At 42.7% G+C, this 26473-nt stretch overlaps 3 protein-coding genes across 7 annotated transcripts; 1 reads left to right on the top strand and 2 right to left on the bottom strand.

The window, feature by feature from the left end:
- The first annotated feature begins 5797 nt into the window (after positions 1 to 5797).
- On the top strand, positions 5798 to 9580 carry cdx1a (caudal type homeobox 1a). Its single transcript, XM_041944615.1, has 3 exons — positions 5798 to 6140; positions 7193 to 7341; positions 8068 to 9580. The coding sequence occupies exons 1-3, from the start codon at positions 5798 to 5800 to the stop codon at positions 8251 to 8253; spliced, it is 678 nt and encodes a 225-aa protein (XP_041800549.1). The 3' UTR covers positions 8254 to 9580.
- Positions 9094 to 15954, bottom strand: LOC121611888 (hepatocyte cell adhesion molecule). Of its 3 annotated transcripts, none has more exons than XM_041944613.1 (6): positions 15749 to 15954; positions 14664 to 14984; positions 14223 to 14480; positions 14031 to 14147; positions 13697 to 13864; positions 9094 to 13154 (listed from the first exon to the last, which is right to left on the bottom strand). In XM_041944613.1, the coding sequence occupies exons 1-6, from the start codon at positions 15795 to 15797 to the stop codon at positions 12967 to 12969; spliced, it is 1101 nt and encodes a 366-aa protein (XP_041800547.1). In that variant the 5' UTR covers positions 15798 to 15954; the 3' UTR covers positions 9094 to 12966. The 3 variants fall into 3 exon arrangements, with proteins under 3 accessions (XP_041800547.1, XP_041800548.1, XP_041800546.1); XM_041944614.1 differs by having other exon boundaries at positions 9095 to 13154; positions 13697 to 13804; XM_041944612.1 differs by having other exon boundaries at positions 9095 to 13154; positions 13697 to 13804; positions 13929 to 14147.
- Positions 15955 to 17180: 1226 nt separating this feature from the next.
- On the bottom strand, positions 17181 to 24708 carry LOC121611803 (hepatocyte cell adhesion molecule-like). Of its 3 annotated transcripts, none has more exons than XM_041944501.1 (6): positions 24571 to 24708; positions 19960 to 20280; positions 19342 to 19659; positions 18901 to 19158; positions 18709 to 18825; positions 17181 to 18242 (listed from the first exon to the last, which is right to left on the bottom strand). In XM_041944501.1, the coding sequence occupies exons 1-6, from the start codon at positions 24617 to 24619 to the stop codon at positions 18052 to 18054; spliced, it is 1254 nt and encodes a 417-aa protein (XP_041800435.1). In that variant the 5' UTR covers positions 24620 to 24708; the 3' UTR covers positions 17181 to 18051. The 3 variants fall into 3 exon arrangements, with proteins under 3 accessions (XP_041800435.1, XP_041800434.1, XP_041800436.1); XM_041944500.1 differs by having other exon boundaries at positions 18658 to 18825; XM_041944502.1 differs by lacking the exon at positions 19960 to 20280 and having other exon boundaries at positions 18658 to 18825.
- Positions 24709 to 26473: the final 1765 nt, after the last annotated feature.

Genomic DNA, 26473 nt, shown 5'->3' on the forward strand with positions numbered 1-26473 from the left:
AGGGAAGTTTAAAAAAAGAGAGGAGTGAGCAGAGAAAGAGAAAAGACAGAAGGAGAAAACTTACAAAATACAGATCAAGTCGCGCTTGTTCGTCGGTAGCAGCTGAGAGCCTCCCGAGCCGAGAGTGATTTGTTTATGAATGAAGTGGCGAGCAACTGGAGGTGAACTGAGACAGTCTCTATTGGCAACAGCAATCTGGACCGCATCTAACCCCTCCATAGAACAACAAACACAATAAAAAGGAAGAGAAAGAGCGAGAGAGTGAGAGGTCCAAGCAGGAGGGGGGGTTTGGCAGAGCGCAGGCTGGCCTGCTTTGGAAACAAACATGGAAGTCTCAGTTTCTCAGGAAAAGAACTTTGCTTACATAATCGCACCGCTAGAATCAGGTGTAAAAGAGGCCGAACACAGGACACTTTGAGCTGGAGTGGATCCATTTTCTAACATGTTGCATCTCCTATTCTTGTTTTATTTCCTTTCTTTTTCCATTCGTCCCACATGAAATAACTCAACACCTCCCTCTGTCCTCACCCCCCTTCTGCCTCTTTTCTCTGCTCTTTCAGCCCTCTCTCTTTCAAGCACACACACACACACACACACACACACACACGCACACACACACGCAAATACGTCTGTTTTCTATATTGGCGCGCTCCCTAATTTCTTCCTTTCCCAGGATATGAGGGGATGGCTTGAGATTCATAACGCAACCCTGCAGCTGACGAGGGCCTTTTCTCTCTAACGAGGGGTCGGGGCAAACGGGGGGGAGGAGGGAACAGGGGCTAAATTGGACAGTAACCATGTTCTCCTCTAATTGTGAGGGTAACTCTAAAAGCCCTGCAAGCAGTAATTAGAGAGCCTGTGAGCCTCGGTTATTAGATAGGAGGGGAGCAACACCACACAGGACTGTCCCACCTTCACATCTAATTATTTTTCTCCATGTAATCAACACCTTCTTGCTATAAATCTGCCCTAAATCTACACACTGAACTCCATGAATCTACTCTTGTGTGTTTTAGTGCTTGCAATAATGCAGCAATAATACATCAGATGTAATACAATCACGCTATGCAAATACTTGTCCACACACACAATGCAGCAAGCCACAGCTCTAAGAGGACATTTACAGCCAGGACACACTGGGTGTAAATATGTGAAGTTCTAAGAGCGCAGAGACACAAATGCTGAATATGGACATAATTTTGTTAAAAGTGAGTTATTAGAGTGGTGCCTTTTGCTTTATATTTGGCAGCCGTCATTGTTTATTCTTATAGCTTGACAAAGTGGCAAACCACTTAATAAACTGGGCTCCTGCTGCAACAATGCTCGGCCTATTGAGCCTATCAGAGCAGCTGAAGAGTGGTTTCTCTCACTGCTGATCTGGGCTGGTGCCATGACTGGAGCTCATGCAGCCACCCCGTATGCCCGTCCTGTGTTTGTGTTTTGCTGGTTTTCAGATAAAGCTAACAGTTATCTCTCTGTGTGAGATGGGCAGGGGCCCCCGGAGGCCCCTGGGAGGTGGGAGGGAGGTCGAAGCAGGAAACACCAGGGGTTGAGGCCTGGACCGGGAGCTGAACCCAGCACACCTCAGCCATAAAACGATTGATCTGGAGTCAGATCCACGATAAACTGTACCAATAAAGGATCCAAGAGATTCCTCAAATCTTGATTCAGGCCCAAACCTGAAGCACTGGGACATCTCCAATACACAACAACAACAGAAACCACCTCTCCTGTCAGTTCAAACAACACAATTCAAGCAGCAATGAGGGACTGAAGACACTCAGTTTAGAGCAGAATTACTTGATTGAAGCCAACTGACAGAAAATTAATCAGCAACATTTCTGATAATTGATTGATGGTTATTATTTTTTTCAAGCAAAAATACCAAATATTCCCTTTTTCTTGTCCAATGTGAAGATACTAAACTGACTCACCTGGTTCAGTCAGTTGAAATTTGAGGACATCATCTTAGACTTGAGTATTTTAGATTTTATTGCAAAAATGGTTAGCTAGTTACTAATTGGCAGATTAAACATCAATAATAATCAGCTGTTATTCAGTGACATACAGAGCATCGTCAGCGCTGACCATATCAACACGACGTTCCCAGTTCGAGTCCGGCTGGTGACCTTTGTTGTGCGCCATCTCATTCTGTCTGCAGTCTGTCGAACAAAAGCATTAAATGAATAAATGCTTTCAAAAAGGAGGAAAACTAAATGGGGGATAGTCAACAGAGGGACAACAAGTTAAACCTACACATCGACTTTAATCACTGTCCCTGGTTTGAAACATTCAGTAAAAATGTGCAAAAAGAAAATTTCATTTTCCTTGAGGAACATTAACCTCGAGCAGTCCTGCGTGATGAAATGCTGCAGTGTCGCCGCACTCGTCGCTTAAACCAAAATTTGTATGCTGTCTTGTCATTAATTAGGCAATTCTGAGCGCAGACATAATGGATGAGTAAACACTCCGCCTCACACTCTGTGATCAAATAAAGCAACTGAAACTGGGCAGGCAAGTTGTCATTGTGGGTAAATTACGTCACTTGTTAGCATTTTTAGAATAGTCACTTTGTTCAGTTCTTTAGTTGAAGCCAAACGATGCTGATGCTTGTTGCAGATAGATAGATAGATAGATAGATAGATAGATAGATAGATAGATAGATAGATAGATAGATAGATAGATAGATAGATAGATAGATATGAACAACTTACAAGTAAAGAGGCTAAAATACAATACAAAATACAAACTAAAAATTTAAGAAAAATAGTGAGATAAAAATACAGAACTAAGCTATACAAGGTAAACATCTGGCGGTTAAATGTGAGCGCAGTAGTGCAGTTGTGCAAAATGACAGTGTGCAACAGTCGGTTTGTCCACACTTAAGTCCAGCATATGTGTGATATGGTGTGTGGTGTGAGTGTGTAGTGAGTCCAGAGTTGTTGTGTTGATTGTTGCTTTTGTTGCCCTCCCCGAGAGGTGTTGAAGAGCCGTACGGTGTGGGGGAGGAATGATCTCTTCAGTCTGTCAGTAGATCAAGACAATGACAGCAGTCTGTCACTGAAGCTGCTCCTCTGCCTGGAGATGGGGCTGTGCAGTGGGTGATCAGGATTGTCTATTATGGACAAGAGTTTGTTCAGTGTCCGTCGCTCTGCCACAGATGTCAGACTGTCCAGCTCCGTGCCAACGACAGAGCATACCTTCCTCACCAGCTTGTCCAGGCGTGCTGCGTCCTACCTCTTCAAGCTGCTCCCCCAGCACACTACTGCGTACAGGAGGGCACTCGCTACCACAGACTGGTAGAAGATCTGTAGCAGCTTTTTGCAGATGTTGAAGGATGCCAGCCCTCTGAGGAAGTACAGGCAGCTCTGTCCTACACAGAGCGTCAGTGTTGGCAGTCCAATCCAGTTTCTCGTCCAGCATTAGTACAGTACAGCATTTAAAATAACGTTTCAGGGGCAGACATGCTGTTGGGATTCAGCACTCGATTAGCACTGTTTGCGTGGTTTTTGGGAACTGTAATAGGCCTGAGAGAAAGCCTGAGTGTGGAAGATGAAAGCTCTGGGTGTGTCTCGGCACCTACAGCAGCTCTCTTTCTAACACATGTGAGCTGTTAGGCTCGGTGGAAAGACGCTACAAGTCTCTTATTAGTTCCCCCTCGATGAACTTGAACGTCAGGACGGCGGCAAGGATACCAGCGTTTAAACTAAATCTCCATACATGTGCCGCTATTTACAGTAACCCCTCATTTAGATAAATATTAAAGATTTATACACCCTGAGGTTTTCGTTTTTCGGCATACATGACAAGTGCTGTAAATTCAAACTTTTCTGAGGTCTGAATGTTTGAAATTGCACAGTCCAGTTTGCACATCCGCACATGATCTAATGTTTTGGTTTAGCCAAGCTGTTTTTACTCGGTGGCTATGATCTATTGTATTTCAAGCTTTTTGCGATATGTGTTTGATGTTTATGTTGCACTTTCCTTAATGCTCAGCCCTGTAGCACTTTTCTCTCCATTAACATGAGCCTGCTTCATGCTAACAGCTGGTAGCTTTAATGAGTGTACTGACCGAGATACGAACATGAATGTTTTATGAATGTCTGGTCGACTTCGATGCAGGAAGGCCCTCAGACAAGCTCAACAAGTGGAATAAACAGTTTCCTTTACGGCATGATATTCTAAGTAAATCAACCGAGTGAGGAGAAGGTGTAAAGCCAACAGCATGTGGGATTAAGAATAAACTTTGTGCGTTTATCATATGTTTGGAAACAGCCAATTTGTATCTGTATGCCTCCAGACCTGTAAATTACCTGCCAGTTATCAGCTTTTTGCTGCCCTCGTGTGGTTATTCTGAGCATGGACAAAAAAGCAGCACAACTTTACCACATCATACTGCACTGTGCTATACTACAGAAAGTACTGAGGAATTTCTTCATAAATAACACAATTATAAGTTCACTGGTGTCTGCTTTTGACTGTGCTTCCCCAAGTTCTTCACCCCAGTGTCGCACCATGAGGGAAAACACCACAAAGTCATGTCAAACTTGTCTCAGCTGTATTTTTAACAATTATCTTAAAGAGGATAACGAGAACAAAAATACGATCTGACTGATAATGAAAAGTGGAAGTAAGTCTTTTGTTTAAAATAAGTTTTCAATGGGGAACATGTTTAAGGGAGGGATTCAACTAATCTCTGTGAAGATATTCAGTCTACTAACTGGTGAAAAGTAACCAAGTACCTTCACTCAAGTGCTGTGTGAGCGCAGTTTTCAGGTACTTGAAGTTAACTTTCCATGTTATGCCTCTTCTCTTTTTACTCCTGCACTGTATTTCACTGGTAAATCTTGTGCTTTTTAAACCACCACATTGAACTGACAGCTTCTTTCTTACAGATCGACACTTTAAATTGAAAATATATTACCAGCTTATAAAATGTGTGATTTTAAACTACCCATCTGAATATACAGTTAGCAAAATTTTCTCAACCTCAATAAAGCTCCAACATTAAACGTACCTATTGCACAGTAATGTCTCAGTGATAATACTGACAGGCAGCCACCATTCAGGGCAGGTTCTCTGTCATGTTTCTGGGAATGACACAAAAATGAGTTTATATTGCACAGTTACACAAATACTATGGTGGGTTTCTTAAGGCTAGTTGTGATGTGTCTTTAGTTTAAATACTTTAAAGTTTGACTGACAGGCAAAAACTAAATAAATAACATTTAAAGGGACTTAGAGTTTATAGCAGTGTATCAGCAAGGACACATTCACTTTTCTCTTCACTAACACCGCTTCTGCACTTTTACCCTTAGAAAAGATTCAGAGTAAGTTTCACCTTGTGGCATCACTTTAAATAAACTTCTACCACCACCGAGCCACCTCACCTTTACAATCTCCGTGCTGCATGTCACGTCCGTGCGTAATCGGGCACAGGCGCGCGCACATATACAATTAAGGTGTGCTTTACATGATGGCCTTCATCAAACTGTTCCACCAGGGCAGACTGGGTAAATCAGGGTCAATGCCCTCACGTCGCCAAGACGAGCAGGCAGGTGGATCTCAGGTGAAGGTGACGTCACGATGATACTTTTGAACTCCTTGGCAGTAAATCTATAAAGGTGTGTAGTGCTGCACAGGTAGCCGGCCAGTAATAAGCCTGAACCTTAGACTGAAGTGAAAACAGAGCGTCGCAGTCTGCTGGGAATAAACAGGGAGGCCTAACATGTGCCACGCAGTTTGATTCGCCGACGTCTACCTGAAAGTACCCTACCTGTCGGACCAGGACACCGGGATGTACAACTCACAGACGGCCAGACACCCGGCACAGACGCTGTCACTGAACAGTCAGTATATTCCGCCTGCGTATGACTTCACCAGCTATCATCACGTCCCGGGAGTCGGTGACCCGTCGACCAGTGCCTGGAACCCAGTCTACGCCACCCGGGAGGAGTATCCGTACAGCTTCCCGGGGTCAAGCCCCAGCGCCGTGCCGGTCAGCTTCTCCCCCCCGGAGCTGAGCGGCACGCCCACCGCCGCTGGAGGGGGGTCTTTCACGCCGTACAACTACATCTCCGGACAAGACCCCTTCAGTTCCAGGAGGAGACCACATGAATCCATCAGACCGTCAGCTTCAGGTGGGACATAGGCCACACACTGGATACAGCCACAGAGGCTTATTATAGTCTGTATGATGTCATTAAACACTGTATAGGCCTGATAAATAATTGACATTTAAGCACCTGACTAGGATGACAGAGTTGTTTGGACGCACATGTTCACCAATCAGATATCTGTTATATCAGAAATATAACAGAAAAGGTGTCATCCAGATAACATTTACCCTGCGATTAAAGACGCTCAAACTAACATTCAGTTTTAGTAAAGATAGAGCAGATAGAGTCCTTTGTGCAGTTGAGTGGGCGTACAGATGGCAGATATGGTAATGTGCATATGCATACACAGGAACATTTTCAACATGTATAGAGAGAAAAGTCAGAGTGGCTACACACACACATTCGTCAAACTTTGTGCCTCTCCCTTCCAGCAGAGTGTTGTGAGATGTCAGTGCAAAGCTAACAGTGGAGGCCGTGGAGTCTCCCCACCCTCTCTGTCCACTGGGTGGGTGTACAGGGTGACGAACGGGCTAGATAACATAGGCGCTGCAGGAAGTCTGCAGAAGCCAAACCAAATCTCCTCTGAACCCCCGAACTCTTACAGCCTTACTTATGTGTGCGTGTGTTGGTCTGCCTCGATCGATGCTGTCACTTGGTCAAGATTTCAGATCAATAACTCTGACTCACACTTTCCTAAGACTGTGTGTGTGTGTGTGTGTGTCTGTGTGAACATGCATGTCAATGAATAGCTGCCTGTGTAAACACCTATGTAAACACCACTCACGGTGATAAGGAGAACCACTGATGCAATGCAGCGGGGAGTCTTTACATTAGTTGTAGTTAGTGTGATTAATAGTGTTGATGAGGCTTTAAGTGGCGCCTGAACTTGAACGTGGCACCAGACGTTTTCCAATTAGCCGCCTGTTTGGCTGCTGCTCGCAATGCACGTGACTCACTGACACTGTACCCGTTCTTGTGTGTCCTACTGGCGGGATGACACACCTATTCAACCACATTCACTAAGCCATTCACACTCGTGTTTTACTAAATAACAGTTGTTTTGTGTGATCCAGGCGGCAAGACACGCACTAAGGACAAGTACAGGGTGGTGTACACTGACCAGCAGCGCCTGGAGCTGGAGAAGGAGTTTCAGTACAACCGCTACATCACCATGAGGAGGAAGTCCGAGCTGTCTGTGTCACTGGGCCTCTCAGAGAGACAGGTGAGAGGACCAGAAGGGCGGGAAGGGTCACGATGCAGGAGAACGGGTGAGACTTAAAGGGGATTCGATTGAAAAATGCAGCTGAAACATCTCCCATGTAGACGTGCGATTATGTGTGCTCAGCCTGCAAACTCCACCTGCTGAGGAAGACTGAGATGCAACTAAAAGCTCTAGTAAAGGCTGGTGAATTGATTTTTTTTATATCCAACAATGTAACTCTCAGTGAATAGTGGCCACTGTGGCCACTCATGCAGAGCTGATAGTGACACAGCACAGGAAGTTCTTCAACAATCCCATTTGGAGAAAGCAGCTTTAGAAGAAGAAACCTCTATAAACCACAATGTTATGTGGCCAAACAAAACATCTTGCATGAGTGTTAATGGTGAAACCCTCACTCTTGCTTTCATGAAGCTATAATTGTTATTATTGTTTTCTGCGCCCACTCATTCTGCTTGTTAAACCCACAGTTGAGTGCAACTGAGCAATTCTGGGTAAGAAGGAAATTGCTAAACTAAAGCAGAAGTAGGCGAGGCGAGGCAAGATAAAGTCAGGCAAAAGGCAAAATCATGCACTCATCACCCACTTTAAGATAACAAACTCTCAAAGACCCAAGAGGTAATTCAAAGGAAAATTAACATCCAATGAGAAACATGTTTTTATGTTGAAATCTCGTGTGTGTGTGTGTGTGTGTGTGTGTGTGTGTGTGTGTGTCTATATCTGTTTCAGGTGAAGATCTGGTTTCAGAACAGACGTGCCAAAGAGAGGAAGGTGAACCGGAAGAAGCTGCAGCATTCCCAGCAGGCTTCCACGACTACGCCCACCCCACCTGTGCTGGGCGGACCCCCTGACGCCCACACCGCCGCCAGCCCCAGCAGCAACATTTTGTCCGACACGATATCAGAGGAATACTAGGTGGATTTCACATGGGGGACTGACGCAGCGGGAAATATGTACATAGCGTGTTTTGTTTTTACAGTTTACCACAGAATGAATGAAGCTGATTTACATCGACGTGATGTTATAACGCTGCACCTCCCGTTTTTTACACAATGACAAGCTCTTCACGTCCGACTTTAATGTGTTAATATGAATCATTGTCAGCACAGAGATACTGATCTGAAGGACAAAGAATGGCTGATGGCACGTGACCTTTCAAACGTGTGTGCCTTCTTCAAGAGTTGTTGGTTAAAGCCACAGTGAAGAAGCATTTTCAGAAGCTTGTTTTTCGTTATCATAAAGGGATGTTGAAATTTATCTGATTTGAGTGAGTGCAGACGTCAAGAATCTGCTACATGAATGAATAAGAAGGAATAGTGTGTCTGTTTTTTTAACGTCTTTTGTTTTCTAGTAACTGCGCGAGGAAATGTGTCTTGAAATCTCACTTGAGCAAAAAACGAAAACCAACAATGCAATTTATGCTGATACGTCCAAAAACAGCCCCGGTGCTTATTGTTGGCGAAGTAAATTGATTCCAGTTTGTCTCTTTATTTCCGTTTGAACTTACAGGAAATAGAGAGATAGCAGAGAGCGTTGTGTTTGTTAGCGCTAAAGAAAGAAGCCATGCCAAAGTTGAACAACCCTTAACTGTTCTTTCTGTTGAAATACCGATGCAGCATATATCATGGGAATAGATCCTTTAAAAGTAGAAATAAATAGGTTTCAGTTAGAGGGAGGAAGGAAGTGAAGGCACGTACATGTTGAAAAACAGGAATTAAAAGAAATAGGATTTTCACACGAAAGCACAAATATTAGCATTTATTGTTAAACAGGTTTATGATGATTTTCATTTTGACTTGAAAAATGTTTTTATTTTATCATTTTTTTTAGCTTGTGGTGACAATAAGGAACCGAGAGCAAACGTGTTTAAAAATGACCGTGTTCCCGTGTAACATGTTCAGACAGTGGTGTTAAACCACATCCTGAAGCAGCTGTGACACGACTCACAACCTACTGTCATGGTAACACTAAACCCGTATTTCAAGGGGCAAAAAGTCCTCCCTTCTCTCGTCTTATGGGAATTATGTACTGTATGTAAGAAACGTTCGAGTATACCCTTACTGTACGTGTAAGAAATGTTCACACAGTTTGAGATTGTTCCTATTTGTAGGTCACAAAAGAGGAAGAAAAAGTGGCAAATGTAGCAATGTAAATTTAGTACTGACCAGAGTCAGCCGAGGATTTCAAAATAAACCACTGTACCACCAGCTTTATGCAACATGTGTATTTATCAGTCAACGTGTGCCGTCAGAGAATTTCCTTTTCCTCTTTCAATGATGTGTCTGTATTTTCATACATTTGAGCAGAAGTTTATGTTGTTTTTGCTGCTTGTAAAACAAGTCTCTCTGCATGTGTATTTTGTGTACAGAGGTTTATCGATCTGGTTTGCATTTTCCAATCATTAGCTCTTACCACACTGGCAGACTCTGTCTGCTTTTTATCTTCTGAAACGTTTCCGCAGAGAAAAGCTCCTTTAAGTTCATGCAGCCAAAGAAGAAATGTACCAAAAGCACTTTGCATGGCCACAAAATTACTTAACTAATACATTAATTGAATGAAATTATGACCTGAGACGACCTCAGTTTTGGACCATAAATTGCAATAACTGAATTATAACGTAATGGTGGCCACACTACAAGATTTCAGCCCATGGCTTTTTACAGATCTTAAAACAGCAATCTTTATATCTCATCCATCACCTCGTCTCACACTCAACAGCTGTATGTACAAATACTGAATAAGTACTAAATCCTAAAACCTAAATCCTAAAACCTTCAATCAAAAACTGGCATGACCTGGACTGAAGAATTGGCACCAAATGCCAGCCTTGATTTTACAGCTAAATAGCTTTGGCGCAGCAAGGTAGCATCACATGAACATGTCATGACAATGACAAAGTCACCTGGTTTTTATGAGGAAAAAACAATGTTTAATTGAGGGTCAAGCAAACCTATCAAGAGTTAAGTTGCTACAGTCTAGTCTCTTTGCATTTCCTGTTACATGCATGTTAAAAGACTAGCATCTGCAACAGTATTGAATAATTCGACACCCAAACAATGATTGTATTGAACAAAGTAGCACTGGCTCATTAAACAGATGGCAGAATGATAGTGGAGTGTAGGAGCAGCTTCATTACACTTGTTCTGTGTTGTCAATTATTTGCTCAGTATGTTATATCAGTCAGAAGTTCAAATGTGATGTTAAACTAAAAACAAGGATCTCAGGTGGTTGTTTAAGGACACTACAGTGATCCTGAACCATAAACACCAACTTTATGGCTCTGTGAATCAGCTGAATGGCAGTCCATGGCTGTCAACCTTTAGCCTCAAGCTATCAAATCAAACAAATCATTTAACCTCTGTCTTTGATTAAACCCTCAGGAAGTATACAACTAAAAGCATGTGGTGTCACCTTAAGTACAAAAAAAACCATCTGAAAAATAAATCATATACATCTTATTTAAATCAGACGTTTGCCGTGTCTGAGGTTCAAAGGTTTGGCCATACACTGCCTGACCCAGTCGAAGCTCACACCACAAGGCTGCTGGCAGGTGCAACATTGCTTTCATCTGCATCTGACATTATTAAAAGATATTTCTCCAAAAATGTTCACTATGAGTTGCTTTGTGCATTCCCGTGTGCTGAAGAGCTCAAACAAGCAGCAGCCTTATGCAGGAGACTTCACTCAATGGGCTGATGCCTTCCAGCACTGAGCTATTTGTTTCTGTCCTCGCTGCTTATCGTTGCACACAATCTTCTGGGTTGGAGCGTGTAAGCTGCAAAATATTTACCTAAAAAGACTGTGTCTTTTGGAAGAAGAGTCTGAGGGAGAGTAAACAGCAGCTTCAGATATGGATTATTTTTTAAATTATAGAGTAAGACTAAAATGGATTAGGTTAATTCAAAGGCAAAGTTCATGGGTTTAGATTCCGGAAGTTTGATGTGAAGAGATTGGGCAAAGGTTATAAATAGATTTAGCAGCTTAAAGGTACATTCCCTGCTTTTTTTATACGACCTGCGACTCGCTAACTTTCCTCCAGGTCAAGAGTTACTGCATGATGTCTGTCTCACACTCTTAGACTGACTCATTTAAATCAGTTAAAATGTAATATTGTGCTGTTTTGTGTGCTGAGGAGAATAATGGTGGTCAGCCTCTGCTTTTGAGATACAACATATTTAATTTGGAAACATCCACTGACAATAAAACCATTAAATCTTGATTGTGCGGAGGACTTACTGGTTATCTAATGTCAAGTCTCATGTACACGCTTACATCCTGTCACTGAATATGCTCTGTGTTTTACCATTTATCCCTTGGTCACCTGCTCATGGCACAATATCAGATTCAAATTCCAAAGTGCGCTACTTGATCTAGGCCTCAGTTGCATGTGGTTTAATTTAATTCCAGACAACTGGAGGTACTTTATTTTAGTCATGAGCATAAATGGTTATTACATCATGAAACATCTAAGTCAGCACTTTGTTCAGCTGACTTTCTATTCAGCCCAAATAATTTGAATGAACACCTAAAATGTAGATTGGTTTCATTTATAGACTTGAAAGTTGCAGCCTGAAATTATTCAAAGTTTGCTACACTTGAACAGTGACAACTATTCCTCTGTGAAAAAAAACAAAACCACAAAGTCATCGGAAAAACACTGTAGTAATTATAGAAAGCTTGATGGTGTTAAAAGACAAACACATCTCTCGCTAACAATCTGACAAGCCGTTAAATCCCTTTCCTCGTGAACCACAGATGTTCACTAAATTCTAAATTCTGAACACGACAGTCTCCTCGCTGCTTCAGAAAAGGAGAAAAGGGAAGAGAATAACACACTATTTTTGAAGGTGTTCCCCTTTTGCTGCTAACTCACATCACCGGATTAACAAATGCAGCGACATGTGACCATTTCAGATTTCACAAGCGACTGCATGTGCTGTAGTTGCAAGCAATTCTGACATATAATGTAACTCGTTATGAAGAGACTGAACTGTCTACTAAATTAGACTACTTCCCCAACTAACGTTTATATCAGAGTAAGCAGAACAATGAAAACTACACAAACCACTTATATTTAACATTACATTAAAGGGATATTTTATATGATAACTCACACAAGTAGTTAGAACACGCAGTGAGAAGGTTATTTGAAAAATCACACGCAACCCAAGAACTGGTTTTGTAAGAGTTAAAGATCATGACATGAAAAAGGAGAAGTGTTTACAATGATGGAAACAAATTTGTGCAAACTTCCTGAGAGATAAGAAATTTGTCGACCAACTGTGGGGTGGAAAACCGAAGGCAGACACCTCACCTCACCTCATACCTCATAAATCTACCAATGCCAGAGCATACTAGAATATTTGATACACTCTGACCCTCAACCAATAATTATTATTATATTATTAATAATAATAATTTAACAAATGCAAACTTTATAGCTTTCACATCAAGTTAAAAGTGGTCATTTTAAATGACATAGAAGCACAGATGATGGACCAGCATAAACATACTGATGCCACTTTTTGAGAGTCTGTGAGTCACTGTAGAGTCATAAACATCGTAACAAACACCTCCACCACCTGCCTTCGTCAGTGCAGTCTGAGTTAAAACATCAGACGCCCTCAATCACCTGCCTTTACGGACCACGCTGTACACACAATCATCTCCCGCTGGTTCGACAGTCCGCCGAGGTGCTTGTGAAAACTTGACCTGGCCGTACTCCACCTCTGTCTCTGCCCTTTGCTGCATCTGCCTCCGATGCCGCTGCACGATGTTGACGTCTGCATACGTTAATTCCTGTTCGTCTTCTTTTTCTGCCGAGTAACATGTGGCACAAACGTCACATTTAGTGACTAGATACACTCTGTTGTTGTACAGTGGACCGTTAAAAGAACAGTTTTGGAGGTATACTCATTTGCATTCTGTCAAGCTGGTCAGTTAAATGAGAAGCTACTGCTATGCTAGCTGCCAGTTAGCTTCAGCACAAAGGCTGAGAGCAGGGGGAGCCTGAATCTGACAAAAGTAACACAAAATCCACCCTTTAAAACATACAAAGATGAACAAGATGCTAAAAAATGTGTTAATAAGGTAGCTTTACATGTGCTAGTAGGCAGATTTAGTTACTTTGGGACAAAGCAAAGCTACTTCCTGTCTTTGTGCTAAGGCTAACCTGCTGCTAGCAGTAGCTTCACATTAAGCTGACACACATGAGAGAGGTATCAAACTTCTCGTCTGGATCTCGGGAAGAAAGAGAGTAATGTTGAGTGTCTCACCCAAACTATTCTTTTCATCTGTGAATAAAGAAACTGACAGCAATGATGTGTCAGGATAAAGTTAGTTTTGTTTAGTAATCTACCTTGAGGTTTGTTGTTTTGCTTTTTCTTATGGGCACAGACGACTGCCACCCCGACGATGAGGAGGATGAGCAGTGCCGAGAGCACCCCAGCCATTATTGTTGAATATCCTGTTTCAGGAATAGAAGGCACAAGACACACACAGTTGTTGTTGGCGGCCATTGCAGGCGCTGTTATGGACGCAGACAAAGAGCAAAAAGGTGAATCGACTGCAGAGAGTTAGTTTTCACTTACTGATGAACCATGGCTCATCTGTGCTGGGGAGAGTCACAGTTGGACTGGAGAATGTGATGTTAGTAGAGGATGTATTTGACACTGTGAGGCTGGGCTCCTTACCCTCAGTAGTCGTGGTAGAGGCTGTTGTTGGCTTAATACACAGGGTGTTACTGGCTTCAAGCACCCACTGTGATACATGTGTCCCATTGGATAATATGCAATCAATGAATATGAAGCCTGTGAGGGAGAAACAGATCAATGGCTGACAGCTCATCATCCGTGTCAGACTGTTCCAGTCCTGTTCTCACTCACCACAGGTAGATATCGTCTCTTCTTCGGAGACACTGCTGATGTGATTCCTGACTGAGCAGACCAGTTGTCCTGAGACGTCTTGTCTCAGAGTGATGTTCTCACTCTCGTTACTTCCAGAGAGCAGCTGAGCGTCTGTCAGTGTCTGTCCATCCAGAGTCCAGCTGTACTGAGGACTGTCCCCTCCCTCAGAGGAGCAGGACACCCTCATCTCTCCCTGGGACAGACACTCAGAGTCCAGCAGGACAGAGGACACAGGAGCTGAAGGAAACACGCTCAGATCACTTCTGATGTCAACACAGTCTTTGTCATTTTATACAGTTTCTAATACAGAACAGGTGTCGATACAGATATCTGTAGAATATGCGATATATGTAGTTCATCAATAGAATATGTAATGTATGTCAATCAATGTTACTAAATTCAGCTGTGAAACTTATTTACCTTGAATTGTCAACTGTAGAGCCCGTTGTTCTGCAGGCTTTCCATCTGAATCAAACATTATAAGAGTATAATCACCACCATCAGTCCTGCTCAGGTCATTGATCATAAATGTTCCGTTACTCGGAGTAAATGATGATCTGTTTCCTATCTGATTGGACACAATCTTATTGCTTCTCCAATTGAGTATTCTTGTTGTTTTGTTTGACCATTGGAATTTAAATATCTCTGAGGCGTTGTCCATCAGCTGGAGGACCACAGTTCCTCCCAGAGCTCCATAACACTGAGCTCCATCCTGTCTGCCATCACAGGAGGTTTCCACACCTGGAAATCAAAATAAATACATAAAAGTAAATATCACACTTTGATAATTGAATTTCTACATAATTTATGACAGTGACAATCTTTTGGTCACATGCAAATATTCATCTAAAGCAAATAACAGTGGTTTGATGCAGCTGTGTCCCGCTGACCACACTGAAAAAGACGATTACTGATGTGCAGCTGACTGTCACATAGGCCTGTGAATGGAAGACAGTTAAGGTTCAGCAAACTGAGGTATATTATATTTTTTCCAGATAGTCTCATTCACTCACTTCAAACTCATGCTGTGTTTTTCACACCCACAAAACCGCTAAAATGAGAGTGGACAGTATAACTTTTCCAGTTGGAAAATGGATAAAATGATGTGCAACATATCGAGAATAAAAAACAGATAATTTATTAGATGCTCATAATTATAATTTTTCTGTAATTGCATACTCGGTCTCTGGTTCTGTCGTTGCTGTGAGAAATAATTGTTTCATTGTTTTTAAAAAGCTACTGAAGCTACTGATCCTTAGAAATATCAGTTTCAAACTGCTGCAGTTGTCATCGGATTCTTAATCTAATCAATACAATTGGTAACTTGTTCAGAACCAACAAGTGGTTTCCTGCCTGCAGTTTTTGATCTGCTTTACACATCACACAGGATAATGTCTGCACTCATGACTGTACTTGAAACCCATGGCAGAACAAAAACAGTTTTTTTAACATCATATTAAATGTAATATTCTTGTATTATTAGTGTCATAAGTTAAACAGCTCACCATGACAGACTGCGAGTAGCATCAGCAACAGTCCAACCACTGCCTCCATGTGTCCTGAGCGTCTGTTGACCCAGTCAGCAGCTTCCACACAAACTTTTCCACTTCAGCCAAAAGCAAACATGCACATCGTGCACCGAGCAGCAGGGAATGTGTCCCAAACAGGGATCAGCCTCAGAGGAGAAGGTGGCAAAAAGTTGACCAACCGAACGCTGTTGCATTCATCTTTTTATAGGCAGAGGGGAGAAAAGGAAGTGATGTCAGTTTCACTTCATTCTTAGCCCAGATCAAGAGGGCCTCATGGGTGTGATGTAGCGAGTGGAAGAGAGGGAAACATTCCTCCATTATACCCAAAGAGGATGTGAGACTGACAGCAGACATTTCTGTATGTCCATGTTCAAAGATTTCTAAAAGAATTCATTTAAAAAGCTGCATGGCTTGTCGTCTCTGCCTCATTTCTGTGGAAATAAGCACATGATTCATATTTATTATCTATAGCTGAATGATAAATTGAATCTTATCAGATTTCACAGAAGCTGTCTTGACCTAACTCACTAGCACATCATTCCTGTAAGAGCAGGTTGAGCACATTACAATTACCTACACAAACCAAACTGTGTTTCAAATTCTGGTTCAGACAGTGACGTCCTCCGATATGTTTATATTAATGAAATCAATCCTAAATCTCAGAGAAATTTGTATCAGATTACATGAATTGTAGAATTTTGTGTGTTGGATGTACATAACGGAGAATAGTGTTAAGTCCAACTTTATAGGCACAAATTTCTGATAAACACGGAAAACACTGAAGTTTAACAGTGAAATACTTGAAAACACTGAAGTTAACAAAAAGAAGCAATGCAGTCATGAATTTGACTTTTTATCAACTGATTCTGAGTGCCTGAATGTGCAGTAGAAATGCAAATATAATGATCGCAGTATTATGTTTTCACATAATTTCAGCCTCTGGATACAACAGCATTATACAGCTTCAGACTTCATTAACGCCTGTGTTGCCTTTATTTGTTGCCTTTAGTATTTTTAGGGTCTTTCCAATATCTAATTTTGTCCAAATCTTAATGTCTTTGAAAAAACAATATTCCATCCTGAGGCACTGAAATATGTGACAGTGACCCTGTGCGGTCGGCCCACAGCGGTCTGCAGCTCAAGCTGTTTCTCTGTGATGTTCCTGCTCTGCAGCAGGTCTGTATCATTGCTCAGGTCTTCCTCCTCTCGCTGTGGACTTGTTAGACTCGGTCGCCCTCCTTTGGCAGCTGTTGATCCACACGCTCTAAGATATTGAAGGACTTTGCACTTGGAATAAAATGAACGTTAAAATTAACAGCCACATTTCAGGCTCCATATCTACTGAGACAGACTGTTGTAATAAATCTTCTTCAGGCATGAAAAGCTGTATGATTATTTTCTATTGATCTTTATTTTTGTTCTCATGTTCTTAAAACACAGTTTTACTGAACACAGAATTTTCCATCAACAACAGCGAGTCCTGTGTGAACCAGTAGAGGGAAACCTCACACCTACTAATACTGATGTTGACTCTGAAGGTTGTATTCAACTGGCAGCAGGTGTTAAAGGTACAGTTCATGATCAAAATGTTCAACAAGAAAACTGACTGCTGACACGTGACTGATTGATTGACAGGATTTGAACACAAAACAACACTAGAAAGCTGCTAAATCAAAGCTCTTACTATTAACTGCAGGTTTGACATTATTACTCTTCAAAATCATGGAAGCTAAACAGATCTTTATTTGTAATTATAATAAGATGAGAGAAATACAAAACTATAATTACATAATTCACTCTTAAAAATCTAAACTATTTAAACAAATCTGTGAATATGCCCTTTTTTATGGTGCAAAATGACAATTTGAGCTTTAAAATCGAAAGCTAAAAACATGCTTTGAATGCAGAATCACCATTTTGAGAATATACATCGCTAATAAGACAAAAAAAGATTCAAAAGTGAAAATGATTTATCTCCAAAACATCCACTGTTCTCTTCTAAAGAACATTTCAAGGAAATAATAGCAAAAACAAAACAGGCGGCTCCATGTTTGATCACAGAACTGCGGTCACAACACACAACCTTTGTGCTGTCAGAGCTTCCACACTCACACACCATTTGTGTGGCAAGGTGTTCATAGTGAGCTGCTAAGACTTGAATTTAAAGGTAATTATAAACAGAAGATCATTTCCCCTTTAAACCCTGTTTTCACATCCATAAAGACAAACGGCCAATCACAGCAAGCGAGCGGCGACACTGAGGCCCTGGTTCCATAAAGTTAAAGTTTAGATGCAGAACTTCTCACTTCAATCATCAAAGCAGAGTCGTCTCGATAGTCCATCTTCCGAGGGACGGCGGAGCCTTCAGCTATCTTGTATTTCTTCTTCTTCCAAGCAAAATAGACGGCAATCCCGATCAATATGAGAATCACCACAGCTGCTCGCAAACCACAGATGAGCAGGGAGTGATCTGCTCGGATAAAGAGACACAAGAATCCCATGTACAGTTATCGCTGTGACAGGAGTTAGTTTTCACTGACTTACAATAAGTGCCATGGGTCATCTCTGCTGGAGGACGTTTTCAGACACTGCTTTACTTGAGTGTTTCCATTTTATGCCACTTTACACCTCTACTGCACTACATTTACTGTGAAGATCAATTCAGTTCATTGATGAAACTGAACTGAACTAAATACATATGGCTCAATACACAGGCTGTTATTGGCTGAAAGCATCCACTGTGATACATGCGTCCCATTGGATAATATGCAACCAACGAATATGAAGCCTGTGTGGGAGACAGATCAATCACTGACGATCAGAGTGATCATAATCACCAGTTTCATCAAGTCATCTTTTCGTCCAGTCCATGAACCATGGCTCACCTGTGACATTAGTAGAGGATGAATTTGACACTGTGAGGCTGGGCTCCTTACCCTCAGTAGTCGTGGTAGAGGCTGTTGTTGGCTTAATACACAGGGTGTTACTGGCTTCAAGCACCCACTGTGATACATGTGTCCCATTGGATAATATGCAGGCAATGAATATGAAGCCTGTGAGGGAGAAACAGATCAATGGCTGACAGCTCATCATCCGTGTCCGACTGTTCCAGTCCTGTTCTCACTCACCACAGGTAGATATCGTCTCTTCTTTGGAGACACTGCTGATATGATTCCTGACTGAGCAGACCAGTTGCCCTGAGACGTCTTGTCTCAGAGTGATGTTCTCACTCTCGTTACTTCCAGAGAGCAGCTGAGCGTCTGTCAGTGTCTGTCCATCCAGAGTCCAGCTGTACTGAGGACTGTCCCCTCCCTCAGAGGAGCAGGACACCCTCATCTCTCCCTGGGACAGACACTCAGAGTCCAGCAGGACAGAGGACACAGGAGCTGAAGGAAACACACTCAGATCACTTCTGACGTTAACACAGTTTTTATCATTTTATACAGTTTCTAATACAGAACAGGTGTCGATACAGATATCTGTAGAATTTGAGATATATGTAGTTCATCAATAGAATATGTAATGTATGTCAATCAATGTTACTAAATTCAGCTGTGAAACTTATTTACCTTGAATTGTCAACTGTAGAGCCCGTTGTTCTGCAGGCTTTCCATCTGAATCAAACATTATAAGAGTATAATCACCACCATCAGTCCTGCTCAGGTCATTGATCATAAATGTTCCGTTACTCGGAGTAAATGATGATCTGTTTCCTATCTGATTGGACACAATCTTATTGTCTCTCCAGCTGAGTATTGTTTTTTTGTTTGACCAGAGGAATCTAAATATCTCTGAGGCGTCGTCCATCAGCTGGAGGACCACAGTTCCTCCCAGAGCTCCATAACACTGAGCTCCATCCTGTCTGCCATCACAGGAGGTTTCCACACCTGGAAATCAAAATAAATACATGAATGTAAATATCACACATTGAAATTCTACAACATTTATGACAGTGACAATGTTTTGGTCACATGCAAATAATCATTTAAAGCAAATAACAGTGGTTTGATGCAGCTGTGTCTCGTTGTCAACAACAGTCTTTGTTATATTATACAATTTATAATGCAGAACAAGCATAGATAAGGATATCTGTAGAACATGAGATATATGTAGTTTATCAATAAAATATGACATGTATGTCAATCAATGTTACTAAATTCAACTGTTCAACAATTCAAGTTGTTTACCTTGAATGGTCAACTGTAGAGCCCTTGTTTCTATAATCTTTCCTGTTGAATCAAACATTGTAAGAGTATAATCACCACCATCAGTCCTGCTCAGGTCATTGATCCTAAATGTTCCGTTACTGGGAGTAAATGATGATCTGTCTTCTATTAGATTCGACACCATCTTAGTGTTTCTCCAACTGAGTATTCTTGTTGTTTTGTTTGACCATTGGAATTTAAATATTTCTGAGGCGTCGTCCGTCAGCTGGAGGACCACAGTTCCTCCCAAAGCTCCATAACACTGAGCTCCATCCTGTCTGCCATCACAGGAGGTTTGCACACCTGAAGATTAAAAAAAGAAGGGCTTATAATTCAGAATTTCACAGTTTAAATCATTCCTGTCATGACCTGTGCTGTGCATGCCATTTTTTTGTTTAAGATTCCCCTTGTGTGTTGTCTTTGTCTGGTTTTTGTCACATCCTGTTTTATTTTGAAGGTTCAAGTTATGTTTCTTTGTGTGCTTTATTTCCTGTGTTTTCCCGCCCTTGTGATTGTCTGATCATGTTCACCTGTGTGTCATTAGTGGTCCCTCCTTGTGTATATAAGTCGATGTCTTTTCCCCAGTCTTTGTCGGGTCGTTGTCTGCGTCACCTTGCTGTCTGCGTCACCTTGCTCTCTACGTCACCTTGCCATTTTGAGAATCTGTGCCACAACCCCATAGTGAATGTTCGTCGTTGTGATTTTCTTGTGCATGTCCGTGCCGTGTTTCATGTGAGTGTTTGTCGTTGTCCTTGCTTTTGCTGCATTCGGGCAAATGTTTGTCCTGTGTCTTTTGTATTGTCCATGTTACCTAGCGTTCCCACCGTCCATGTAAGTGTGTTTCTAGTTTTGTCTTTGTCTTTAGTATACCTCAGTTGCTGTAAGTTTGTTTCTTGTCTTGTTCTTGTCTTTGTTCACAGCCAAAGTGTTTCAGTGTTGTCTTGGGTTTTAGTCATGCCATGTTTTATGTAAGTAAGTTTCTCGTGTTGTTGCAGTCTTATCCCCTGCTCTGTTGTGTTTGGTTTTCGTTGTGTTTAATAAATTTGTTTATTTTAATCTGCACCCCCGTGTGTCTGCATCTGGGTTCAACCCTTAGTTCCCCTAATTCCCCACCCTTCCTGACAATTCCATTCCGAATAAATTGAAGTCATTTGATTATTTAAAATGCATTCAAATTTCCAAGGACAGCACCTTATGTTTTACTATCTATTTTTGAAATTACATTCGAAATAGTGAAAAATACCCCTCCTTGAACCGCCACCTTATTGTGGTGGAGGTGTTTGAGTACTCGAATGATCCTAGGAGCTATGTTGTACGGGGCTTATTGCCCCTGGTAGGGTCTCCCAAGGAAAACAGGTCCTAGGTGATGGATCAGACTAAGAGTGATTCCACAGCCCCCAATGATAGACATAAAAACAAGGACCACTACGGCGCCTGGACTGGCGTTATCGGGGCCCCACCCTGGAGCCAGGTCTGGGGTTGGGGCTCGCAGGCGAGCGCCTGGTAGCCAGGCATTTGCCCACGGGGCCCGGCCAGGCATAGCCTGAAGGAGCGACATGGGCCCATCACCCGAAGGAGGGATCAGAAGGGGCCGATGTTGTGGGATTTGGGTGGCAGACGTGGGGGGTGTCCCAACGGCCCAATCCCTGGACTCTGAATCTGGCAATGGGGACATGGAATGTCACCTCGCTGGGGGGAGGAGCTCGAGCTAGTGCGGGAGGTTGAGTGGTACCAGCTAGAGATAGTCGGGCTCACCTCCATGCACAGTTTGTCCGTAACGAACACCATGTTCAAGCATAAGGGTGTCCATCAGTGCACATGGCACCAGGACACTCTAGGCTGGAAGTCAATGATCGACTTCATGGTGGTGTCATCTGACCTTCGGCCATATGTCTTGGACACTCGGGTGAAGAGAGGGGCTGAGCTGTCAACTGATCACCACCTGGTGGTGAGTTGGACAAGCTGGCGGAGGAGAAAGCTGGACAGACTTGGCAGGCCCAAACAGGTAGTGAAGGTCTGTTGGGAACATCTGGCGGAACCCTCTGTCAGAGGGGTTTTCAACTCGCACCTCCGGGAGAGCTTTGACCAGATCCCAAGGGAGGTTGGAGACATCGAGTCTGAATAGACCATGTTCTCCCTCTCCATTGTTGACGCAGCTGTTTGGAGCTGTGGCTGTAAGATCTCTGGTGCCCATCATGGCAGCAATCCCCGAACCTGGTGGTGGACACTGGAAGTAAGGGATGCCATCAAGCTGAAGAAGGAGTCCTATCGAGCGTGGTTGGTTCGTGGGACTCCTGAGGCACCTGACGGGTACCGGCAGGCCAGGCTGCGGCCCGGGCAGTTGTGGTATGGGAAAAGTTCGGGGAGGCCATGGGGGAGGATTATCGGTCGGCCACAAAGAGATTCTGGCAAAATTTCTGGCGCCTCAGAAGGGGGAAGCAGTACCCTGCCAATACTGTTTACAGTGGAGGTGGGGAGTTGTTGACTTCAACTGGGGATATTGGAAAGAATACTTTGAGGATCTCCTCAATCCCATTGCCATTCCTTCCGTAGAGGAAGCAGGGGCTGGGGACGCAGAGGTTAGCTCATCATCACTCAGGCTGAGGTCACTGAGGTAGTTCGGAAGCTCCTCTGTGGATGTTGTAGGGCTGTCTTGGCTGATACACCTCTGCAACACGGCATGGCAGCTGGGGGCAGTGCCCCTGGACTGGCAAACTGGGTTGGTGGTCCCTCTATTTAAGAAGGGGGACCGGAGGGTGAGCTCCAACTACAGGGGGATCACACTCCTCAGCCTCCCTGGTAAAGTCTGTTCCAGGGTACTGGAGAGCGGAATTTGGCCGATAGTCGAACCTCGGATTCAGGAGGAACAATGCAGTTTTCGTCCTGGTCATGGAACAATTGACCAGCTCTACACCATCCACAGGGTGCTCAAGGGTTCGTGGGAGTTTGGCCAACCAGTTGACATGTGTTTTGTGGACTTGGAGAAGGCATTTGACCGTGTCCCTTATGGCATTCTGTGGGAGGTGCTTCTGGAGTATGGAGTCCGGGGCCCTCTACTATGGGCCGTCCGGTCTCTGTATGACCAGAGCAGGAGCTTGGTTCCCATTGTAGGCGGTAAGTCAGACCTGTTCCCAGTGCCTGTTGGACTGCGGCAGGGCTGCCCTTTGTCACCGGTTCTGTTCATTATTTATATGGACAGAATTTCTCGGCACAGCCAAGGGCCAGAGGGAGTCTGGTTTGGGGACCACAGGATCTCATCTCTGCTTTTTGCGGATGATGTAGTCCTGTTGGCTTCTTCGAACCAGGACCTCCAGCATGTGTTGGGGTGGTTTGCAGCCAAGTGCGAAGCGGCTGGGATGAGAATCAGCACCTCCAAGTCCAAGGCCATGGTTCTCGACCTACATGAGGTCAACTGGTCACTCTGATTTTACACTAATTTGTTTTATCACTTGTTTATCTTATTTTATTGTATGTTATCGTATTGTTGTTGTTTGATATTTCTTGTGATGTACAGTGTCCTTGAGTGTCCTGAAAGGCGCTTTTAACAAATAAAATGTATTATTATTATTATTATTAAAAGGGTGGCTTGCCCCCTCTGGGTTAGAGGATAGCTCCTGCCTCAAGTGGAGTTCTTGGGGTCTTGTTCGCAAGTGAGGGAAGGATGGAGCGTCAGATTGACAGGCAGACCGGTGTGGCGGCAGCAGTAATACGGTCGTTGTACAGGTCCGTTGTGTGGAAGAAGGAGCTGAGCCGAAAGGCAAAGCTCTCGATTTACCAGTCAATCTACGTTCCTACCCTCACCTATGGTCATGAACTTTGGGTCAATGAGTTTCCTCCATAGGGTGGCGCTCCCTTAGAGATGGTGAGAAGCTCTGTCACTCGGGAAGAGCTCAGAGTAGAGCCGCTGCTCCTCCACGTCGAGGCAAGCCAGCTGAGGTGGCTCAGGCATCTTTATCGGATGCCTCCTGGATGCCTTCCTAGGAGGAAGACCCAGGACACTATGTCGCTCGGCTGGCCTGGGACGTCTCGGGGTCCCCCCGGAAGAGCTGGAGGAAGTGTCTGGGGAGAGGGAAGTCTGGGCCTCCCTGCTTAGACTGCTGCCCCCGCGACCCGGCCCCGGATAAGCGGAAGAAAATGGATGGATGGATGGATAGTGAAAAATACTTCAACAATATTTCAACTTTAAGTAATTGTGCCACCATAAAATCATGGTGTCTTGTGTTTTTAATGTTTCCTGTGATGGTAAACATCGTGTAGCTGCAATGAAGCATTTGCACAATGTCATAAAGCGCATTTCTGTCCTAATTTTAAAGCCACCTTAAGGACATTTGTTGTAATTGGGATTGCGATTTATAAACTAAATTCAAGTAAAAAAGATTTTGCAAAAACATGTTCGAAAAATATAACTATCATTATTTCATCTGATTCAATTGTGTCATGAATCTTGTCTGAAGTTGGTTGTAGTAGGAGTCAGTTAACACATCAAGACATCATGATGTCAAACTGTAATTTTGAATATCCTTGATCCTGTACCTGCACGAAACGTGCCAAATTAATTAACTTTGATTAATTCATCAAAGTGAAACAGCCCACCGTGAGAGACTCCGAGTAGTACGAGCCACAGTCCAAACGCGGCTTCCATGTCTCCTCAGTGTTCAGCCTCTGTTGCAGCAACTTCCAGACACACTTTATTCAACAGCAGACATGTACGTTCTACCCTGATCAACTGAAACGTCCTCTCTCAGTGATCAGATGAGATATGGTGGTGTGACGACTCTAACCAAGCAGGATGTTCTTATAATAGTACAGTTAATCGATGAAAGAGGAAGCACAGTTAATGTGGCAAGCATTTGTAGAAAAAACACCAGAAACCCAAGACACCACTCATCCGCTTGTCCAGTTGATGTCTTCTCATACATAACTGCTATCAGACAAATATACACTATCACTGAGCTTCGCACTGTGTCGAACCAACTGAAAAAGTAAAAACAAGTTAACTTTCCCTGGATTTTTGACAGACAAAGCAAATGTGAAAGTGAATATTATGTCATGCCATCAAGATCAGCAACAATTATTTAGCTTTAAGTCACTTTTGAGGTTTCTTTTATGACGTTACACAGCTTTGTTTACGTACTTAATTTGCTACAAAGGTCTTTTAAAAGACATTTGCGTTAGATCGAAAATTCTTTGAAAGGACTTTGGCTGAGTGATTTTTACGCTGCTCCAACATAAATTATATCCACATTTCTTTGCAAAATGGACTGAAGGAATTCTGCCAACATGAAGATGTTTTAGGAGGATAGTGGAAGATCGATGCTTCCATGCACAGGATGCTTGCATGCACTTGTATAGAAACTTGTAGGAAGTCATTTTAACACGGTCTATTTATTTATTCAATTGCATGTATCAGTCTAAATGCTGGACTAATACAAACAGCATTGTGTGTTATGAAACATGGTAAAGGAAGCAGAATATGGCAGCCAACTGGTCATCTCAGTTCCTCATACATGCTTGGAGCATGTTGAGCAATTTGTTAAAAAAAAAAAAAAAAAAAATGCAACAAGCAGTGTGTGGGCTTAAAAAGTGTCCTTAAAAAGAACATTTCAACAGAAGTGAAGAAATGGTTTCTTTAGTGCCACATAGATTACATGACATGTAAAGTTTCACGATACTTTACCAGGAAAGACTGTTATTGTACTCAGCTGTGAAGGAATTTGAAAAAACTGTGTGTAAAACATATCATCATATCTGCAATGTTTCTCCCACAGCTCCTCTATTATTTTATTATTCTTTATGATTCTTTATCCTGCCGCTTTCGCAATCATCCCCATTTGAGATTAAAATATGTTATCATGTCTCGTCGTGTTTGTTGAGGTTTTGTTCACTGGCGTCATGTTGTTGTCTTGCACTTCCTGTTTTATTGTGACTTTTCTCTCGTTTCAGGCCCTTGACCTCCTGGTGTGTTTCCCGCCTGTCTGATTGTCTGCTCCGCCCTGATTGTCTCCACCTGTTGCTTGTTACCTTGTGGATATATTGTCCGTGATTCCCTTGTCCTGTGCCAGATTGTCTTGTATAATCCATGGTTCACGTCAGTCCTGTCTCATTACCTTGTCTATTACCTTACCTTGTCGACTTAGTGTCTTTTTGTTTCTAGTTTGCCTTTTTGAGAATATCCTTAGTGCCTTTATTTATTTTTTGATCACAGAACTCCTTTTGTTGTATTTTGTGTATTGAGAGATTTTTGTTATTAAAACCGGCCTTGAGCCCTTTTGATTTCTGAAAGTGTCTGAGAGTTTTGCATTTGAGTCCAGCCTCCTTGTGCCTGAGCGCTCTGATATATGTGATTAAAACATTTGCACAACATAATGTGTGAGAAATGAGACTTGGCGCAGGACACTGCATATCCATTATAATGTTCACCTCTGCTACACTATTACTATATACACAGAAAAGTATATATATTAGTTAGTGAAAACAACTGTGAAGTCTCTGTAAT

This window comes from Chelmon rostratus, chromosome 9, assembly GCF_017976325.1.
Source record: "Chelmon rostratus isolate fCheRos1 chromosome 9, fCheRos1.pri, whole genome shotgun sequence".
Lineage (NCBI taxonomy): Eukaryota > Metazoa > Chordata > Actinopteri > Chaetodontiformes > Chaetodontidae > Chelmon > Chelmon rostratus.